This window comes from Artemia sp. Qi Xiang Cuo, chromosome 20 (assembly GCF_049724085.1).
Source record: "Artemia sp. Qi Xiang Cuo chromosome 20, ASM4972408v1, whole genome shotgun sequence".
In the NCBI taxonomy this organism is placed as follows: Eukaryota; Metazoa; Arthropoda; class Branchiopoda; order Anostraca; family Artemiidae; genus Artemia; species Artemia sp. Qi Xiang Cuo.
The window spans coordinates 45854613-45871746 of NC_142813.1; the positions used below are offsets into that span (position 1 = coordinate 45854613).

The window sequence follows — 17134 nt, forward strand, 5'->3', positions numbered from 1 at the left end:
ATAAAAACTAAACCTAATAAGTGTAAGCTTTTGGTAAAATATTCAAATTAAATTCAAATCGAATTAGGTTCAAAATTCAGTGTTGTGAATGAAACATTGTGTTCGAACGAAGCGCGCTTTTGTGTTCAAAATGTGAAGGAAACAACTTTAATAAAAACAAACTTATGTAAAACAAACAACATGGAAAGTCAACAGAAAAAAAAACAAATCAAAACCAAAATTGAAAGAATTAAAGAACCTAAAAATCAAACAACGCGATGAACTAAAAAAAATAGTCAGCAAATAAAATCCAATTCGTTCACATTTTCGTCTAAAAAATGAGACTTTCTTCGAATTTTCTGTTATACCGCTAAAGAATGGAGGCTGTTTTATCCTCCCAAAGTATTCGTTTTCTTCGTCCAGTATTTTCGTTAGCGTTAAATAACCCCATTCACGATCTTGACTTTATTTTTAATTAATTTATCGTTGCGTTAAATTTAATGTTGGCGTTAAATATTTAATTTTTTTTGTAATGGTTGTTCAGTGTGCTTTACGAAATTGTCATTGAATATAAACTTTTAAATTTTTGGCAAAATATTCAGGTTAAATTCAAATCAAATTCAATTCAATTTTCAGTTGCTGTTCTTAATATTTTGATCTTAATAATTCTAATAATATTTCTAAATTCTTAATAATTTGCCTTTTTCTCAATTACTTAAATTTTTTAATCATTTTTGGGGGATTTTATGTCAAAATAGTCTGCTTTCAGTGATGTATTCACTTGACTTGTTTCCCATGGTCCATTTGCCATTTGGTCCAAGGATAAGGGTCCATTTTCCATGGACCATTATCCTACTCGTTCTGGATCAAATCGTCAGCAGCCTTTGGTACATTGTTAGCGATTCGGTTTAGTTTGCGTAATTGTCTTTTTAAATTTTATAATTCTCTAGATGATAAAGAAATTGTTCATCTTTCCCATCCTCCGTCGAAATTAAATAAGCAAGGCCAGTTTTTTCAACTGAAATAAGGAGCAACATCAAAACTTAAACGTGAAACTTAAAAACTCAAAACAAAACTTAAATATGAGGAGGGTTGCCCCCTTCCTCAATACCTTGCTCTTTACGCTAAAGTTTGACCTTTTGCACCAATTTTTAATAACGACTCCTGAAACACAAGGGCCGTTTAATTAGAATAATAAGCTTTTTCAAAAGTTCAAAAGAAAACTTTAGCGTAAAGAGCTAAGTACTGAGGAGGGGGTAACCCTGTTCATATACATAATAATTTCTGTTCGTTTGAAGTTTTGATGTTGCTCTTTACTTTCAGTTGAAAAAAATTACAATTTAATTTCTGATCATTTTTAAATAATACCGTGAAATCAGACTCTCCCTTCATGGACAATTTCTCCCCCCCCCCACGGGAAATTCCTACATGGAAAGTTCTTCCCACGTAAAATGCACCCCCACCATTAAATTCCCCCGAGGAAAATTCAGTCCATTCTAGTTGAAAATTCCCCCCAAAAAAATTTTTCGCGGACGATTCCGGCTGAAATTTTTCTTATCATCCTTTCATTTGAAAAAGCAGTCCCTCGCCCCCTAGTACAAAGCTATTAGAAAATTCCTAGCTAAAACTTTCCCCAGTGTAAAATTCCCCTTGGACAGTTCATCACCAGGAAACTTCCCTCCCCACAGAAAATTGTCCCCGTGGAAAATCTCCCCAGCAAGAAATTCACCCCCACCCCAGAAAAATATCTGTATACTTCCCAATAACAAATACTATGCGTAAACAATGAGCAAATTTCATGACATACACCCCGTTCCCCAGGAGCTGGGGGTGATCATGTTATCCCTAAAGGACTAGTTAATGGACTTTTCAACTATGCTGAACAAAATGGATATCTCAAATTTTTGATCGGACGACTTTGAGGGAAAAAAGGGATGAGATGTGGGCTAGTTGCCTTCCAATCTTTTTGGTCTCTTAAAAAGGACACTGGAACTATTAATTTCAGTTCGAATTAGTCATATCCCGATATTCTATGACTATTGGTTTAATACGATCACCCCTGGGAAGAAAAACAAACAAATAAATACGTATCCGTTATCTTTCTTCTGGCAACGATTATAAAATTTCAGATTTTTGCAGACGGGAGCTTGAAACTTTTTCATCAAGATTCTCGGATGCGCTGAATCTGATGACGTGATTTTCATTAAGATTCCTTGACCTTTAAGGGATGTTTTCCCCCTTTTTCTAAGTCAGGTAAATTTTTTTAGGCTCGTAGTTTTTGATGGATAACGCTAAACTTAATGAATGTTATGTATTTTCGATCAGCAGAATAAGCTGATTTTTTTTATATATCCATTGATATCCAGTTTTTTTTTTTTAGCGTTTTGGTTATTATTGAGTCGCGTCGCTCCTTATTTACAGTTCGTTACCATGAACTATTTGAAAAAAAGTTGTAAGATCACTTTCTTGATTCGTATTAGTTCTCTAGATGTCTTAAAAAAGCACATTTTAAATTTTGTCACAGGTCATTATCACTTATATCACTCGGTATCACTTATCGTTGTTGGTACATATTCGAAAAGTACATTTTTGTCTATCAACAGTTTTATATGAGAAATTGGTGTCTGTCAACCATGTTTAGTAACGAGACCGTGAGAAAGTGCTTCAACATCGGATTTGGAATTTGATACAGAAAAATTAATATAACATAAAAATAAAATGATAATAAATGTTATTTTTTAAATAAACAAAAATAACAATCATAATAAATCAACAAAAAACAATAAAAACAGATAATATGAACGAAATAGTAAAGTAATATTAATTGAAAAGAAGATAAGGATGAATGAATGAATTTTATATCTCGCTAAAAGACATATGTCACTAGTGATAAATTTACATATACATATATACATACATATATATATATATATATATATATATATATATATATATATATATATATATATGTATATATATATATATATATATATATATATATATATATATATATATATATATATATATATATATATTACATTTTTTCTCTCAGTTGTTCGCTAGCATCCGTCGATGGCAGTTCATAAATTTTTTTGGATTTTGTGCAAATTACGGATATTGGCAAATAATTCGCTTTTATGGTTTTCAAATATTCGGTTTTAATTCTTATATTTTTTGGCTTTTATTGAGTTTTATTCATCTTTTAAGTTTTTGTTTTTTTTTTCTTTGGTTTTTTGGTTCTTTTCACATTGACTTTCCGTGTTTGTTTTTGGATACATTATTTCGTTTCGCGCTGAAGAAGAGAGGCGTTTGTCCTCTCGAAATATTCGCTTTGTTGTGTTTTTTTTTTTTTTAGTACTTTCATTTGGCCTATAAAACACCCCATTTTTGCTCGTTTTTCTTTCTTTATATATATATATATATATATATATATATATATATATATATATATATATATATATATATATATATATATATATATATATATATATATATATATATATATATATATATATATATATATATATATATATATATATATATATATATATATATATATATATATATATATATATATATATATATATATATATCAAATAAAAGAAAACGCAAAAACAACAAATAGACCCTTGTATCGTAAACACCCCCCAATTCATTTTCAGTTAAATTACTGAACTTCCCGAATCTTTTCTATACAACGGTGTTGGAGTTGGGGATAATATAATGGTTACTAATCACTCCGTTCTTTCCAAGGAGGTAGGCATAAGAGAAATATGCAAAATTGGAAAAAGCAGGAACATATAGTTAATAACAAAAATTTAAACCAAAAGACAAATTTATTAACAAAAATAATATTTAGAACTTCTTTCAACTTCTAAACGGAAAACCATTGGGTTGTTCAGAATGACTCTTTTCATCTCTAAAACCTATTATATATTTAAAACCTGACTTAACACGAAAAAAATAATTTAAATCATTATTAACTTCCCAGAAAGCTCGGTTTCAACCTAATCACGTTAATGCTTTCTACCAGCCTTATACTGTCCGGTAAAGAATGCCACAACCGTGCAAACCGTGCCATCAAGGTGCAAACAAAATGTGGAAACAACGATGATCGTTGAGCACCCTGAGCCTCGGGCGCAATCTCCAAGGAATTCCTAGTTTCACAACACTGATAAAATGAACTTAAATGTATCCCAAACGCTTTCAGGAAAATGTCGATTCAAACATTGAAAGAGTATCGATATGAATCAAAAGAATAAGCAATATGCGTGACAATAATTTTTGTGCAATTTGAAAAGAAAGTTAAAACCTCAAAATACTAAGGACATCAGAATAGAGCCGTATTCAGATTTTTTGTTCGGGGGAGGGGGGGATCTACAAAAAAACCCTTAAAAATGCGCAAAAAAATGTGTTTTTATGCATTTTTATTACGTTTTTACGAATTGGATAAATATTTTTTTTGGGGGGAGAGGAGGGGTCAAACCCCCTTATTCCTAAAATTTTGTCAGCAAAAAAATTAGATTTTTTCTTTCTTTAAAGGATCCTGTGAAGATATGCACCATCTGTGGATCCATGAAGCATGGTCCTGCCGATTGTCCCGTTGTTCGTTTACCACGAGTTTTACCATTAACGGAAATAACGCCAGAGCATCAATCAATATTGGAGCGTGTTCTCTTAACTCAGTATGGTATGTGTAGTTGGGCTTTTATTTTCGATATCTAGGTTGCCACTCTCCAGAGGAAAAAAACAATGGGGAAATTGCCAAAAGAGTTCAATAAATTAGCAAAAAAAGGCTTACAAAAACTCTGTTTGGCTCAAGCTACGAGTATTTGGTAGATTTGCCTGTTTTCTGGGGTTGTTGTACTGTCTTGTTTCGCAAAATTGATTTCATTTAAAAGCAGAGAATTTTAGGGTGTCATTTAGTAATAAGTGAAAATCTTCGTTGCAGGTAATTTCTTTATTTTAGTAGAAATATTTTACTTTTGAAACAATACCTGAAGAAACCGACAGAAGACTTTTTTGGCAACGGATGTAATAAATGATTTCTAAGACCCTAATGGCTTGCGTGACAAAACGAAAAAGTTTTTGAAGAAGACAAAGAGGATAACTTCCGGTGATAAAATAAAGGATATATTTGCAGATATTTCGGTTGAGACCTCCCCTCGACCGTCCTCAGTGAGCAGAAGTAAATAAAGAGAAAAAAAAACATACGCACTAAGGACGGTCTAGCAGTGTTCTCGACCGAAATACTTGCATATTTTTTTTCCTTTTATAATGGCTAGAATTATTCTCGTTTTTCTTCTTAATTTTTTTTCACGAAACGCACTTCTTTCGAAGTTAGCAGACATTAACAGAACGTCTTAATTAGTAACGGAATTTGACGACTATTAGCAGTTTAACGATTAGTAACGGTCAATTAGTAATAGTTTTTGAAGAGAGAGAAGAAGAAAAAGCTTTATTTCCAAATCTCGTCCCTTCACTTTCCTTTTTCTCATCAAATTCATTTTTGAATAGATTTGCGGTTGGAAATTCTTATTTTTCTATTGAAATGCTATGGCTTTATGTGATTTTGTAATGTAAACTTAAATACATAGTACCAGGGGTCCGAGTTTTACTCGGTGAAAAGAAAGACGAAATATTTACCACAGACACTCATCTTTGGCAAAATTTACTATAACTATTCCAAGTAATTGTGAAGTCATTCATATGAAAAGTGTTTTTCCAAATTTCGGCCCTAAACGAATTCTCCCAAGTCGTGACCAATCTCCATCGTTTTTTTTTTATACCAAAAATGGCAGTAAGCCGATTTTTACAGTGCTGTTTTTGAGAAAAAAAAATTAAAGATAAATAAATAGATATGCATCTATACAATTGTTGCTCGTCTAATTTAGCAAAATATGGACTTCCCAGCTACAAGGATGGCATTGCCATTTCTTAAACTCCAAAACCAATTTTTATTGGAGTCGCTCCTCTTGCTCAGAGGACTCCAAAGGGCTTTCAAACCTGGTGAATGTCTGTACTATTTCTTAATATTCTTGGATTAGGTTTATTTATATCTGGTTAAATCAGGGTGAGTAAGGCTTCTCTATCTCTTTTGCCTGGAGTGTTGCTATTTTTATATTTTTTTTCCCCTTTCCTCTATTTTCTTTAGTAAATTAGGTTCTTTTTGTTTTTGTTCTTTTAGAATCAGGGGGTCAGAATCCCATTATACAATGCGAAGATACTTCTAGTTAGATAACCAGAGCCATAGCGACATAATTTGATTGAAAAACAGGGGTCAGTTAATCTTGAAAGACAAAATCAAAATATTTACGAGGATTTGATTAAAAAAACGCATCTTCTGTTGTGTGTAATCTTGACTTTCTAGTCATCCTATTTTTTATTTCAATTTTTTTAATTCGATTTCTATGATTTCTCTGTAATTTTTCTATCATCCTAATATTCCTATTTCCTAACGGCACGGAGAATATACTAGCATAAACTTGCTTTTATAGAGTAGTGTTTAATGATTAACTTTTGGTACTGCCAGTTTTTTCTTTTGGAAAGGTGTAAAGACATGAAATTCATGATACAGCTCAACTAGATAGCGAAAAAAATCTTTTGCCCCAAAATGACTATAAATCATTATTTCAAAAATTTGACTATAGAGGATAATGGTCGGCAAAGCTATGAAGACATCATTAAGGGTTGCAGCTTCCAATTGCATTGTGGGCAGACATCCCACATTAATATATAAAGGGCTTATCCCAGATTTGTTTCTCAATCACTCGGACTATCTATCTTGGCGTTTTCTATAGTTAGCCATGTCTTGATGCCTACTGCAAAATTTTGATTTTAATTCAAATTTAAAATAAGTCTATCTATCATCCATCCATAGGTCATTTCTAGGGCAGAACTAAGGTAGATAGTCATAGAATTAAGCGATGAAAGATTGGATTGATTTTGGGATATTGCGTGACGGACAATTTTGAATTAAAATCAAGTATTTTGCAGGCATCAAGACATGGCTAATTGTAGAAAAAGCCAAGACAGATAGTCCGAGTCATTGAGAGGTAAATCTGGGATAAGGCCCTTTTAGGATTGTTTAAAAATGATGTCATTTCATTTGTTGATAGATACATCTATCTATCATCCATCCATAGGTCATTCTTATATATATATATATATATATATATATATATATATATATATATATATATATATATATATATATATATATACACACACACACACACACATACATATATATATATATATATATATATATATATATATATATATATATATATATATATATATATATATATATATATATATATATATATATATATATATATATATATATATATATATATATATATATATATATATATATATATATATATATATATATATATATATATATATATATATATATATATATATATATATATATATATATATATATATATATATTATAGAAATGTGTATATTTATTTATATATTCTGAAATATAGAAATATGTGTTTTTCCAGAAATGCTGATGCCAACCCCAGAGGACATAATGAAACGAAGAGAAGCAATTAAAGCAATTGAGAGTTATATTCAGGTTCGGTTCCCAAAGGCTGTTATACAACCTTTTGGTTCATGCAACAATGGCTTTGGATTTGCCAATTCAGATCTTGATCTGTGTTTTATGCTAAGGGACAATCCCACTGGAGAGGTACGTTATATGTGTTGTGTTGGGACAAATGCAGTAGGATGATGGAAAACCTCAATTATGTTGATGCCTCCCTTGTATAAATCCACGTATCTTGGCTAGTTCAGACGCTTTTCACCTTTAAACTCGTCATGGACAAATTAATCCAAAAATAAAAAATTGTTTTCTCAGAAGATAAAAAATTAAAATTTTGAAAAGGTCCACAAAACTGAAAAAAAACAACCTACGAATGGGTTTTTCCCCATTCGTAGGGGAAAATCCCAATTCTACCTTTATCCCAAGTCTACTGGGGATAAAGTCAAGGGAATAAACTTGGGATAAAGTCAAGCTTTATCCCAAGTCTACCACAAAGTTTCTTATATGAAGTCTACCACCTTATATGTAAAGTATGGTCTACCACCAAAGTCTACCAAGTCTACCACCAAGTTTCTTATATAAAGTTCGAATACGTGCTTTAATTCAGTACGCTCTTTTAAAGGAAGTTTGGGCCGAAGTATATTTAAATGTTCTTAAATTTGGAAACTTGAGCCTCCGAACAGAGACACACGTAGTGGGGGAAGGGGTCGGGGGACCAAGCCCCCAAATCTCTAATTTCTCAGAATTGTCTTGGTGGTTCTTATACCAACTGTAAATAAATTCATTTTATATTATTGGCCCCTACCCCTTCCCCTCAAAAAATTTATTGGTACTTGCCTGCATTAAATGCACTCATTTTGGGCTTCAAATCTATTCTACCCACAAAGAACCTTCCAAACTAGCCTTCCAATATACACATTTTGTTCTGTCCTCTCTCTTAAGACTGTTATCTTTTCTATGATTATTTTTAGTAAAATCATATATGTTTAAAGTAAAATTCACATGATTGTTACTTGTCGGGTGTTGACCTTGCGATTTTTTTATACTTTTTATCATATTATATTTAATAATAATTTACCAGTAACATCAAATTTATTCTCAAGCAATCAAATATGCCTACTTATATTTCAATATCTTTTGACAGTTTTTGTATTTTCACGTAATCTTCAAAATTATGAATATAATTCTGTAGATAGCCAGCAGCATATGTTTCACATGGTATGGCTCTATTTTTGTTATTACCGTTTCTATTCTGCATGCCCTAGACATATTCGGCAACCATGCTGTGAAAGAAATATACATTTTATTCTATACACTATTCGAAATGCCAAAAGACACCATCCTATATACTATACAAACTCGAAAATAAGAAAAAAAAATTTGCGGTATTTTAGTTTTAGCTTTGAATGTTAAAAAAAGCAGAAAGTATTTGCAAATTGACTACCACTTTATAAACGTTGTGATATAACAAAAAACAATAATTATTTATTAGGAATTTGACAGAACATCTTCAAATATTTGTTAGTCGTTGATTGTTGTTGATAGAGTAAGATATTGGTTTGTTTATTAAGTCTGATTTTGTTCGACCTTTGTCTTTAAAACTATTTAAATTTTTTAAATGTAAAATTTTATTTTCATTTTAATGAAATATTTTGATACAATTTCATTTTGATTTTATATTAATATTTAATTTTAAGTAAAATTTTTTATTGAAACTAAAAAAAAGTAAATAAAGACTTATTAGTAATAAAATTGTTCAATATATTGTTCATCTCTAATATGCACCGAACTGCCTTTTTTCTTAATTTAAGGTGTCTACTTCTTTTTTTAGAATTATCAATGTCTAGTTCTTTGTGTGTCTATAATTGCCTAGCAACCTAGAGCTGCCTAGCAGCTCTTATTGCTCTAAAAGCTCTAGGGCCACGGCAATACAAAATGTAAAATTCGATTCTAATTAAATCGCACTAAAAAACAAAACCATTACATAAATTAGAGAAATCTATTTCTATGCTCCATTGCTAGCCTGAGGAATCGTCCTAATCTGTAACACTCGTTTCCTACTATACTCGCAATCTAATCTTTCATCAAAATTACACTCTCTATCCTTATTCCTTTGGAACTCACTCAGCTCGTCACACTCACCCATCATATGACCCACAGTCTCATCTATATCTCCATACAGTTCCGGCTTATTCCTCCCGGAAGTTCCCTCCACCTGATAAATTCTCTCCCTGATATTCCTCCCTGAACGATGTAAAAAATAAAATTGAGGAGCCAAATGTAAAAATGCAAGATTTAGCAGCCAAAGGGAAATCAAGATAAATAAAAAGAAGGAAGAAAAGTTTATAATTGGACATCAGCTAGTATGAAGGAGGGATGGTATGTCATAGTGTAGGCGGGTGGAGGGGGGGGGCAGATGCATATTAGAGGGTATTTCAATGTCAAAATGGTCTAAATATCCACAAGTCTTCAGATGAATATCGGAAGAGGTTGGGGGGAGGGGTAGGATTTAGTCTTTAAATCTGCCTTCATTTAGACTAAGGCTGAACAAGGGTGATAAATGTTGCAGAAGAATCATCCTGAAATTTATAATAAGGCCTCGTTATACTAAACTAATTTGCTTCATGTTTCATAAAATTATATGCAATGATTTGTAAGTGCGTAGCATCCATTATGAATGAGGGGTGGTGAATCATGTTGTAGGCGGACGGGGGGGGGGGAATGTCTCAAAGAGTGGATTTTGATTCTAGAACATCCTGGTTCTTGTTGAGCCGTCAGATAAATATAGGATTAGTTCTAGAGGGGGAGGGGGCACAAATTCATATCTAATCCCTATTGATTTCCATGAATATTTCTGGTCTACGCCTTTACTATGAAAGTAGACTGTTTCTTCGTTATTTTTATTTGTCATAATTTCTCTACGGTTGCTCAATTTGATATATGGGGGATTTTTTTTTTGGGGGGGGGGTCTAATAAGTCTAGCCTCTTCCACACATGGGTAAAAGTTAGAACCAAATACCTGTTTCTTCTTGTCAAAAGGGGTGAACCATTCACTCTTAATATTCTTTAACTCCTCCTTTCTTATCTACAAAAAAAAGAAAAAATCCTTCACCAACACGTAGAGTCGAAAGTAATCAGAGAAGCTTCTTTCATGCTGCCAATCCTGTACTCCTTGATCATTTAAAATATTTATCTTAATAAAAATAAATAAAATAAACCATTTTTATCATCTCATTATCAATACCTGATCTACAATATAGGATTGCTGTTCGTCTCTAATAAGCACCGAATTTTCTTCTTTTTTTTTTAATGTAGTTAATTCAAAATTTGTCAGGATATCTCAGAAAATTTGTACAATTTTGAATATAAATATTTGAATAATTTGATTTATAAGTTTTTTTGATTATTTAAATTTTTATTTATTTATTGTTTTAACATATTATATAAATTTTGAATAAAACAAATTTTAATCCTTTTTTTGTGCTGGACTTGTATAAAAAAAGAAAAAGCAGAATGTTGCTGTAAATAGTATACCGGACTGTAAACTATAATTTAAATTATATGGAAAGTAGATACGATCATGTTTCACTTTCTTATTTATAAGTTTTACCCGTTATTTCAAATTCTTGTTCCATTTTAATTATGAATAGAAAGGCAGTGTTGTCTTACACATTATAACGCTAATATATTTTTAAAAGACTGTTTTTAAAGGTATATTAGAGAACATCTTCAAATATATGTCAGTCTTAAAGATCTGTCCTTAAATAACTTCTTTTGAATATCATAGCTGACATGGCTTTTTTGTAGATAGTTGACTTTGACCAGGCTTTTGGCTTTGACGAAATGATTTTTACCATTTGACTTTGGCGAGGCATTTGACGAGTTCTAAAAACTGTAGACGAAAGACCCACGAGCCACATACCATTTGACGAGATCTATAAAACTGTAGACGAAAGACCCACCCAGCCATATTTTTTAAGATGTCATTTTACAGCTTCTTTTAAACATGATTTCTTACACGTCTTTTTTTTTTTTTTTTTTTTTTTTTTTTTTTTTTTACAGTAGCGTTTGACCAAGTCTAAAAAGTTGTAGACGAAAGACTCTGAGCCAGATGTTTTAAGATGTCATTTAACAGCTTCTTTTAAACAGGATTTCTGACACGTCTTTTTTTGACAGTACCATTTGGCGAGGTTTAAAAAACTGTAGAGTGTAGACGAAAGATCCCCCAGCCATATTTTTTAAGATGTCATTTAACAGCTTCTTTTAAACAGGATTTTTGACACGTCTTTTTTTGACAGTACCATTTGACGAGGTCTAAAAAACTGTAGACGAAAGACCCCAGTGCCACATTTTTTAAGATGTCATTTAATAGCTTTTTTTAAACAGGATTTTTGACACGATTTTTTTTTTATTGTACCATTTGACGAGGTCTAAAAACTGTAGACGAAAGACCCCCAGCCTTATTTTTATACTATGGGTTATAGATGCTGTGAAAATTGTCTACCAACTTATATACCAATATACCTGCTATCTAAATTTGATAATCTGCTTCTATTATAGGAAATAGATGTCGTACAGTTTTCATTCAACTTGTGTACCCATCATATATCCGCTATCCACATTTGCTATTCTGCTTTTACTATAGGGAATAGATGCTTTAAAATATGTCTACCAACTTATATTATTATATTATAATTGTTTATGCTCAATATATACCCGCTATCTACATTTGCTAATCTGCTTCTATTACAGGGAATATATGCTGTAAAATATGTTTACCAACTTATATACTCAACATATACCCACTATCTACGTTTGCTATTCTGCTTCTATTATAGGGAATAGATGCTGTAGAATATGTCTACCAACTCAACATAAACCCACTATCTCCGTTTGATAATCTGCTTCTACTATGGGTTATAGATGCTGTGACAATTGTCTACCAACTTATATACCCAACATATACCCACTATCTTCGTTAGATAACCTGCTTCTACTATGGGTTATAGATGCTGTGGGAATTGTCTACCAACTTATTTACCAATATACCTGCTATCTAAATTTGATAATCTGCTTCTGTTATAGGGAATAGATGTCGTACAGTTTTCATTCAACTTGTATACCCATCATATACCCGCTATCCACATTTACTATTCTGCTTCTCGTATAGGGAATAGATGCTGTAAAATATGTCTACCGACTTATATACTCAACATATACCCACTATCTTCGTTAGATAACCTGCTTCTACTATGGGTTATAGATGCTGTGGAAATTGTCTACCAACTTATTTACCAATATACCTGCTATCTAAATTTGATAATCTGCTTCTATTATAGGGAATAGATGTCGTACAGTTTTCTACCAACTTGTAAACCCATCATATACCCGCTATCCACATTTGCTATTCTGCTTCTATTATAGGGAATAGATGCTGTAAAATATGTCTACCAACTTCTATTATTGACAATTGTTTATACTCAACATATACCCACTATCTACGTTTGCTAATCTGCTTCTATTACAGGGAATAGATACTGTAAAATATGTCTACCAACTTATATACTCAACATATACCCACTATCTACGTTTGCCATTCTGCTTCTATTAAAGGGAATAGATGCTGTAAAATATGTCTACCAACTTATATACTCAACATAAACCCACTATCTACGTTAGATAACCTGCTTCTACTATTGGTTATAGATGCTGTGGGAATTGTCTACCAACTTATTTACCAATATACCTGCTATCTAAATTTGATAATCTGCTTCTATTATAGGGAATAGATGTCGTACAGTTTTCTACCAACTTGTATACCCATCATATACCCTCTATCCACATTTGCTATTCTGCTTCTCTTATAGGGAACAGATGCTGTAAAATATGTCTACCAACTTCTATTATAGACAATTGTTTATACTCAACATATACCCACTATCTACTTTTACTAATCTGCTTCTATTACAGGGAATAGATGCTGTAAAATATGTCTACCAACTTATATACTCAACATAAACCCACTATCTTCGTTAGATAACCTGCTTCTACTATGGGATATAGATGCTGTGAAATTTGTCTACCAACTTATATACCAATATACCTGCTATCGAAATTTGATAATCTGCTTCTATTATAGGGAATAGATGTCGTACAGTTTCTACCAACTTGTATACCCATCGTATACCCGCTATCCACATTTGCTATTTTGCTTATTATAGGAAATAGATGCAGTAAAAAATGTCTACTGACCTATATACCTAACATATACCCGCTATTCAGGGCCGTATACGGACTTTTTTTCGGAGAGGGGTATGGGTGAGGTTACAAAAGGATTTTTTCGGGGGGGGGGGGGTAAAAAAAACTTCAAAAAAACGAAAAAAGTTGTTTAATTCGTTTTTGTTATGTTTTTACGAGTTGGACAAACATTTCGGTGGGGGGAGGGTCGAATCCCCCCCCCCTGGATAGGGCCTTGCCGCTATTATGCATTTTGTAATCTGCTTCTATTTTAGGGAATAGATGCTGTGAAAATTGTCTACCAACTTGCTGGTCATCTGAGGCGGAATCCGAATTTCAGTGACATATTTCCCATTGCTACTGCTAAAGTCCCGATTGTCAAGGGGTATTATGTGCCTGGAGATCTAGAAATGGATATTTCTGTGTACAATGTGCTTGCAGTTCATAATACCCGCTTGTTGTACACTTACGCTTCCATAGATCAGAGGGTAAAGGTATATATATTTGTTGTACTATCGATTTTTTAGGAATTTCCTGCTTATTTCCTGTTATTTCCGTTCGTCGTTGCAGCACCTTGGTAGCATTATTATTAAAGACGGTTGGCGGAGTGAAGTTGTTAAAAGTAGAATAGCCAAGGCCCAGGGGTTTTTTCGCATTTAAAAAAAGTTTGGAAGAACAGGAATATAAGTCTCTGAACCAAGATTAGAATATTGGAAGCTACAGTCAATACAATGACTGGGAATAAGTGAAGGGGAAGAGGTGATAGTGGGTAACGAGAACGTCAATCAAGTAGATAGCTTCACTTACTTAGGTAGTATTATTAGTAAAGTTGGTGGATGCTGTGAAGATGTTAAAAGTAGAATAGCCAAGGTCCAGGGTGTTTTTCACTGTTAAAAAAGTTTAGAAAAATAGAAAGATAAGTCTGCGAACCAGGAATAGAATATTTGAAGCTAGAGTGATGACAGTGGTCAAATATGGCTCTGAAGCATGGGTGCTCCAATAAACAGAGGAAGATTTGCTTGATGTTTTCCAGAGAAATTGTCCACGGAATTTTTGGGTACCCGACTGACTGACCGTATTTCAAACAGTAGGCTGTACGAAAGGTGTAGTTCAATCCCGTTTTCTAGGGCTATAATGAGAGAAAGGTTGAGATGGCTAGGGCACGTTCTGCGGATAAAGCATGACAGATTGACCTTTTTAGCCAACCGTCTAGAGCTAAACGGAAAGCAGGTCATCTTCGGTTGGGGTGAGAGGATGTAGTAAGGAAAGACTAAAGGCAAATGGGAACTTCCTTGGATGGTGTAAAGAGGAAGGCTTTGAATAGATTGGGATGCAAAAGCCTGCGTAGCTGTGATGGCCTCAGGCGTAGTAGTTGTGAAGTTATCCTGACATAGATTGCCAAGTTCATGTGTTTAAATTTTTTTATATTTCAGGTATCGGTGTATTTTTCTTCTCATTTTCTTAGTATTTTGGCTCTTATTTTAGATTTATTAAAACTGGCTAAAAACATTAATTTTCAAATCTATTCTTGTACCCTGAACTCGCAAAGCCTCTAAAAGTTTATTCATTTTGCTAGCATTTTCACCGAGGATTTTTAAATAAATTAGCATAATCTAAATCTAAGAAAGTTTTGCTTCCCCAATTGATTCATTTTGATGGACTTTGTCCATCAACCTGACTCATATAGGTGGCGATAGAACGCAACCTGCCTAACTCCTGGTTTAATATGAAACCAGCTTCTAACCTTATTTCCTACCTTAACCGCAGTAACGTTATTCTCGTCTTTAGCACTAATCATTTTAATGTATTTATCTGGTATACCACACAAGGATAAAACCTTCGCTAAAGCTCTTCTCTCAGCTGAATCAATTTAATTAGGTACTTATTCCTAGTCTCACAACCACCATATTTAAAAACACTCATTTACGACACTTTCAGCATCTGAAGCCTTATTATTTTTTAATATTAAAAAATATATTAAAAAAGTCCCTAATTCTACTTCAAAAATAAATCTTCCTTCACATTTAAAGTCTCATAAACCTTCATTCTCTTCTATATTAAATTAAAAAATTTATTTTTCTTAACTGAAAGTAAGGAACGACGTTAAAACTTAAAACGAACAGAAATTATTCCGTATATTAAAGGGGCTGTCCCCTCCTCAAAGCCTCACTCTTTACGCTAAAGTTTTTTATTGTTTAAAAAAATAGAGTTGTGAGAAAGTCAAAACTATATATATATATATATATATATATATATATATATATATATATATATATATATATATATATATATATATATATATATATATATATATATATATATATATATATATATATATATATATATATATATATATATATATATATATATATATATATATATATATATATATATATATATATATATATATATATATATATATATATATATATATATATATATATATATATATATATATATATATATATATATATATATATATATATATATATATATATATATATATATAGGGGAGGAGGGAGGAGATGATTGTGTGGGTAGACCATTTTTATCTATGATTGTTTTTAGTATCTCGGCTACGTTAATAAAGTATTGGCAAAGTTATGTAGCCAACCATTTATATGTAGGATTTTTTCAGTAGCTCGGCCATCTTACTATAGCATTGCCAAGGTATGTAGCTGACCATTTTATATGAATGTTTTTAGGACCTTGGTTACCTTAGTAATTGATGATTGAACGGGCAGACCATTTTTTTTATCTATGATTGTTTTTAGTACCTCGGCTACTTTAATAGAGCATTGGCAAAGTTATGTAGCCAACCATTTATATATAGGATTTTTTCAGTAACTTTGCCATCTTAATATAGCATTGACAAAGGTATGTAGCCGACCATTTTTATATGATTTTTTTTAGTATCTTGGCTACCTTAGTAAAGCATTGGCAAAGGTATGTGATATCGGAGATGCTTCGAAGGGTTCATTGTCTTCATATGCGTTTATTCAGATGGTTATATACTATGCTCAGAGATGTAGTCCTCCTTTAATACCAAACCTCCAAGAGATGTATGAGGGTACAACGCAACCTCAAAGAATTACCGAAGGATGGAATACCTGGTTTTATGAACCGACGCCAATGAAGCCACTAGTATTTACTTTATTTCTCTATTTTTTTTTTGTTTCTTTACCTTTTTGTCACTTCTTCTTCTTACTTTTTTTTATTTCTTCTATTATAACAGGTCTTGAATACCTGGTTTTATGAACTAGTTTCAGTGAAGCCACTTGCATTTACTTTTTTCTCTATTTTTTTTTCATTTTTTGGCACTTTGTCTTTTTAACTTTTTTTTTATTTTAGTTCCTCTTT

At 32.0% G+C, this 17134-nt stretch overlaps 1 protein-coding gene across 1 annotated transcript in view; it reads left to right on the top strand.

Annotated features, from left to right (window-relative positions):
• The window catches only part of LOC148940274 (terminal uridylyltransferase 4-like), a 56171-nt gene that overhangs the window by 30933 nt on the left and 8104 nt on the right, over positions 1–17134 (top strand). Inside the window, exons 6-9 of the mRNA XM_089106121.1 lie at positions 4522–4669; positions 7497–7684; positions 14050–14268; positions 16688–16918. Coding sequence (XP_088962247.1) covers positions 4522–4669; positions 7497–7684; positions 14050–14268; positions 16688–16918 — 786 coding nt within the window. The remainder of the gene's footprint in view (positions 1–4521; positions 4670–7496; positions 7685–14049; positions 14269–16687; positions 16919–17134) is intronic.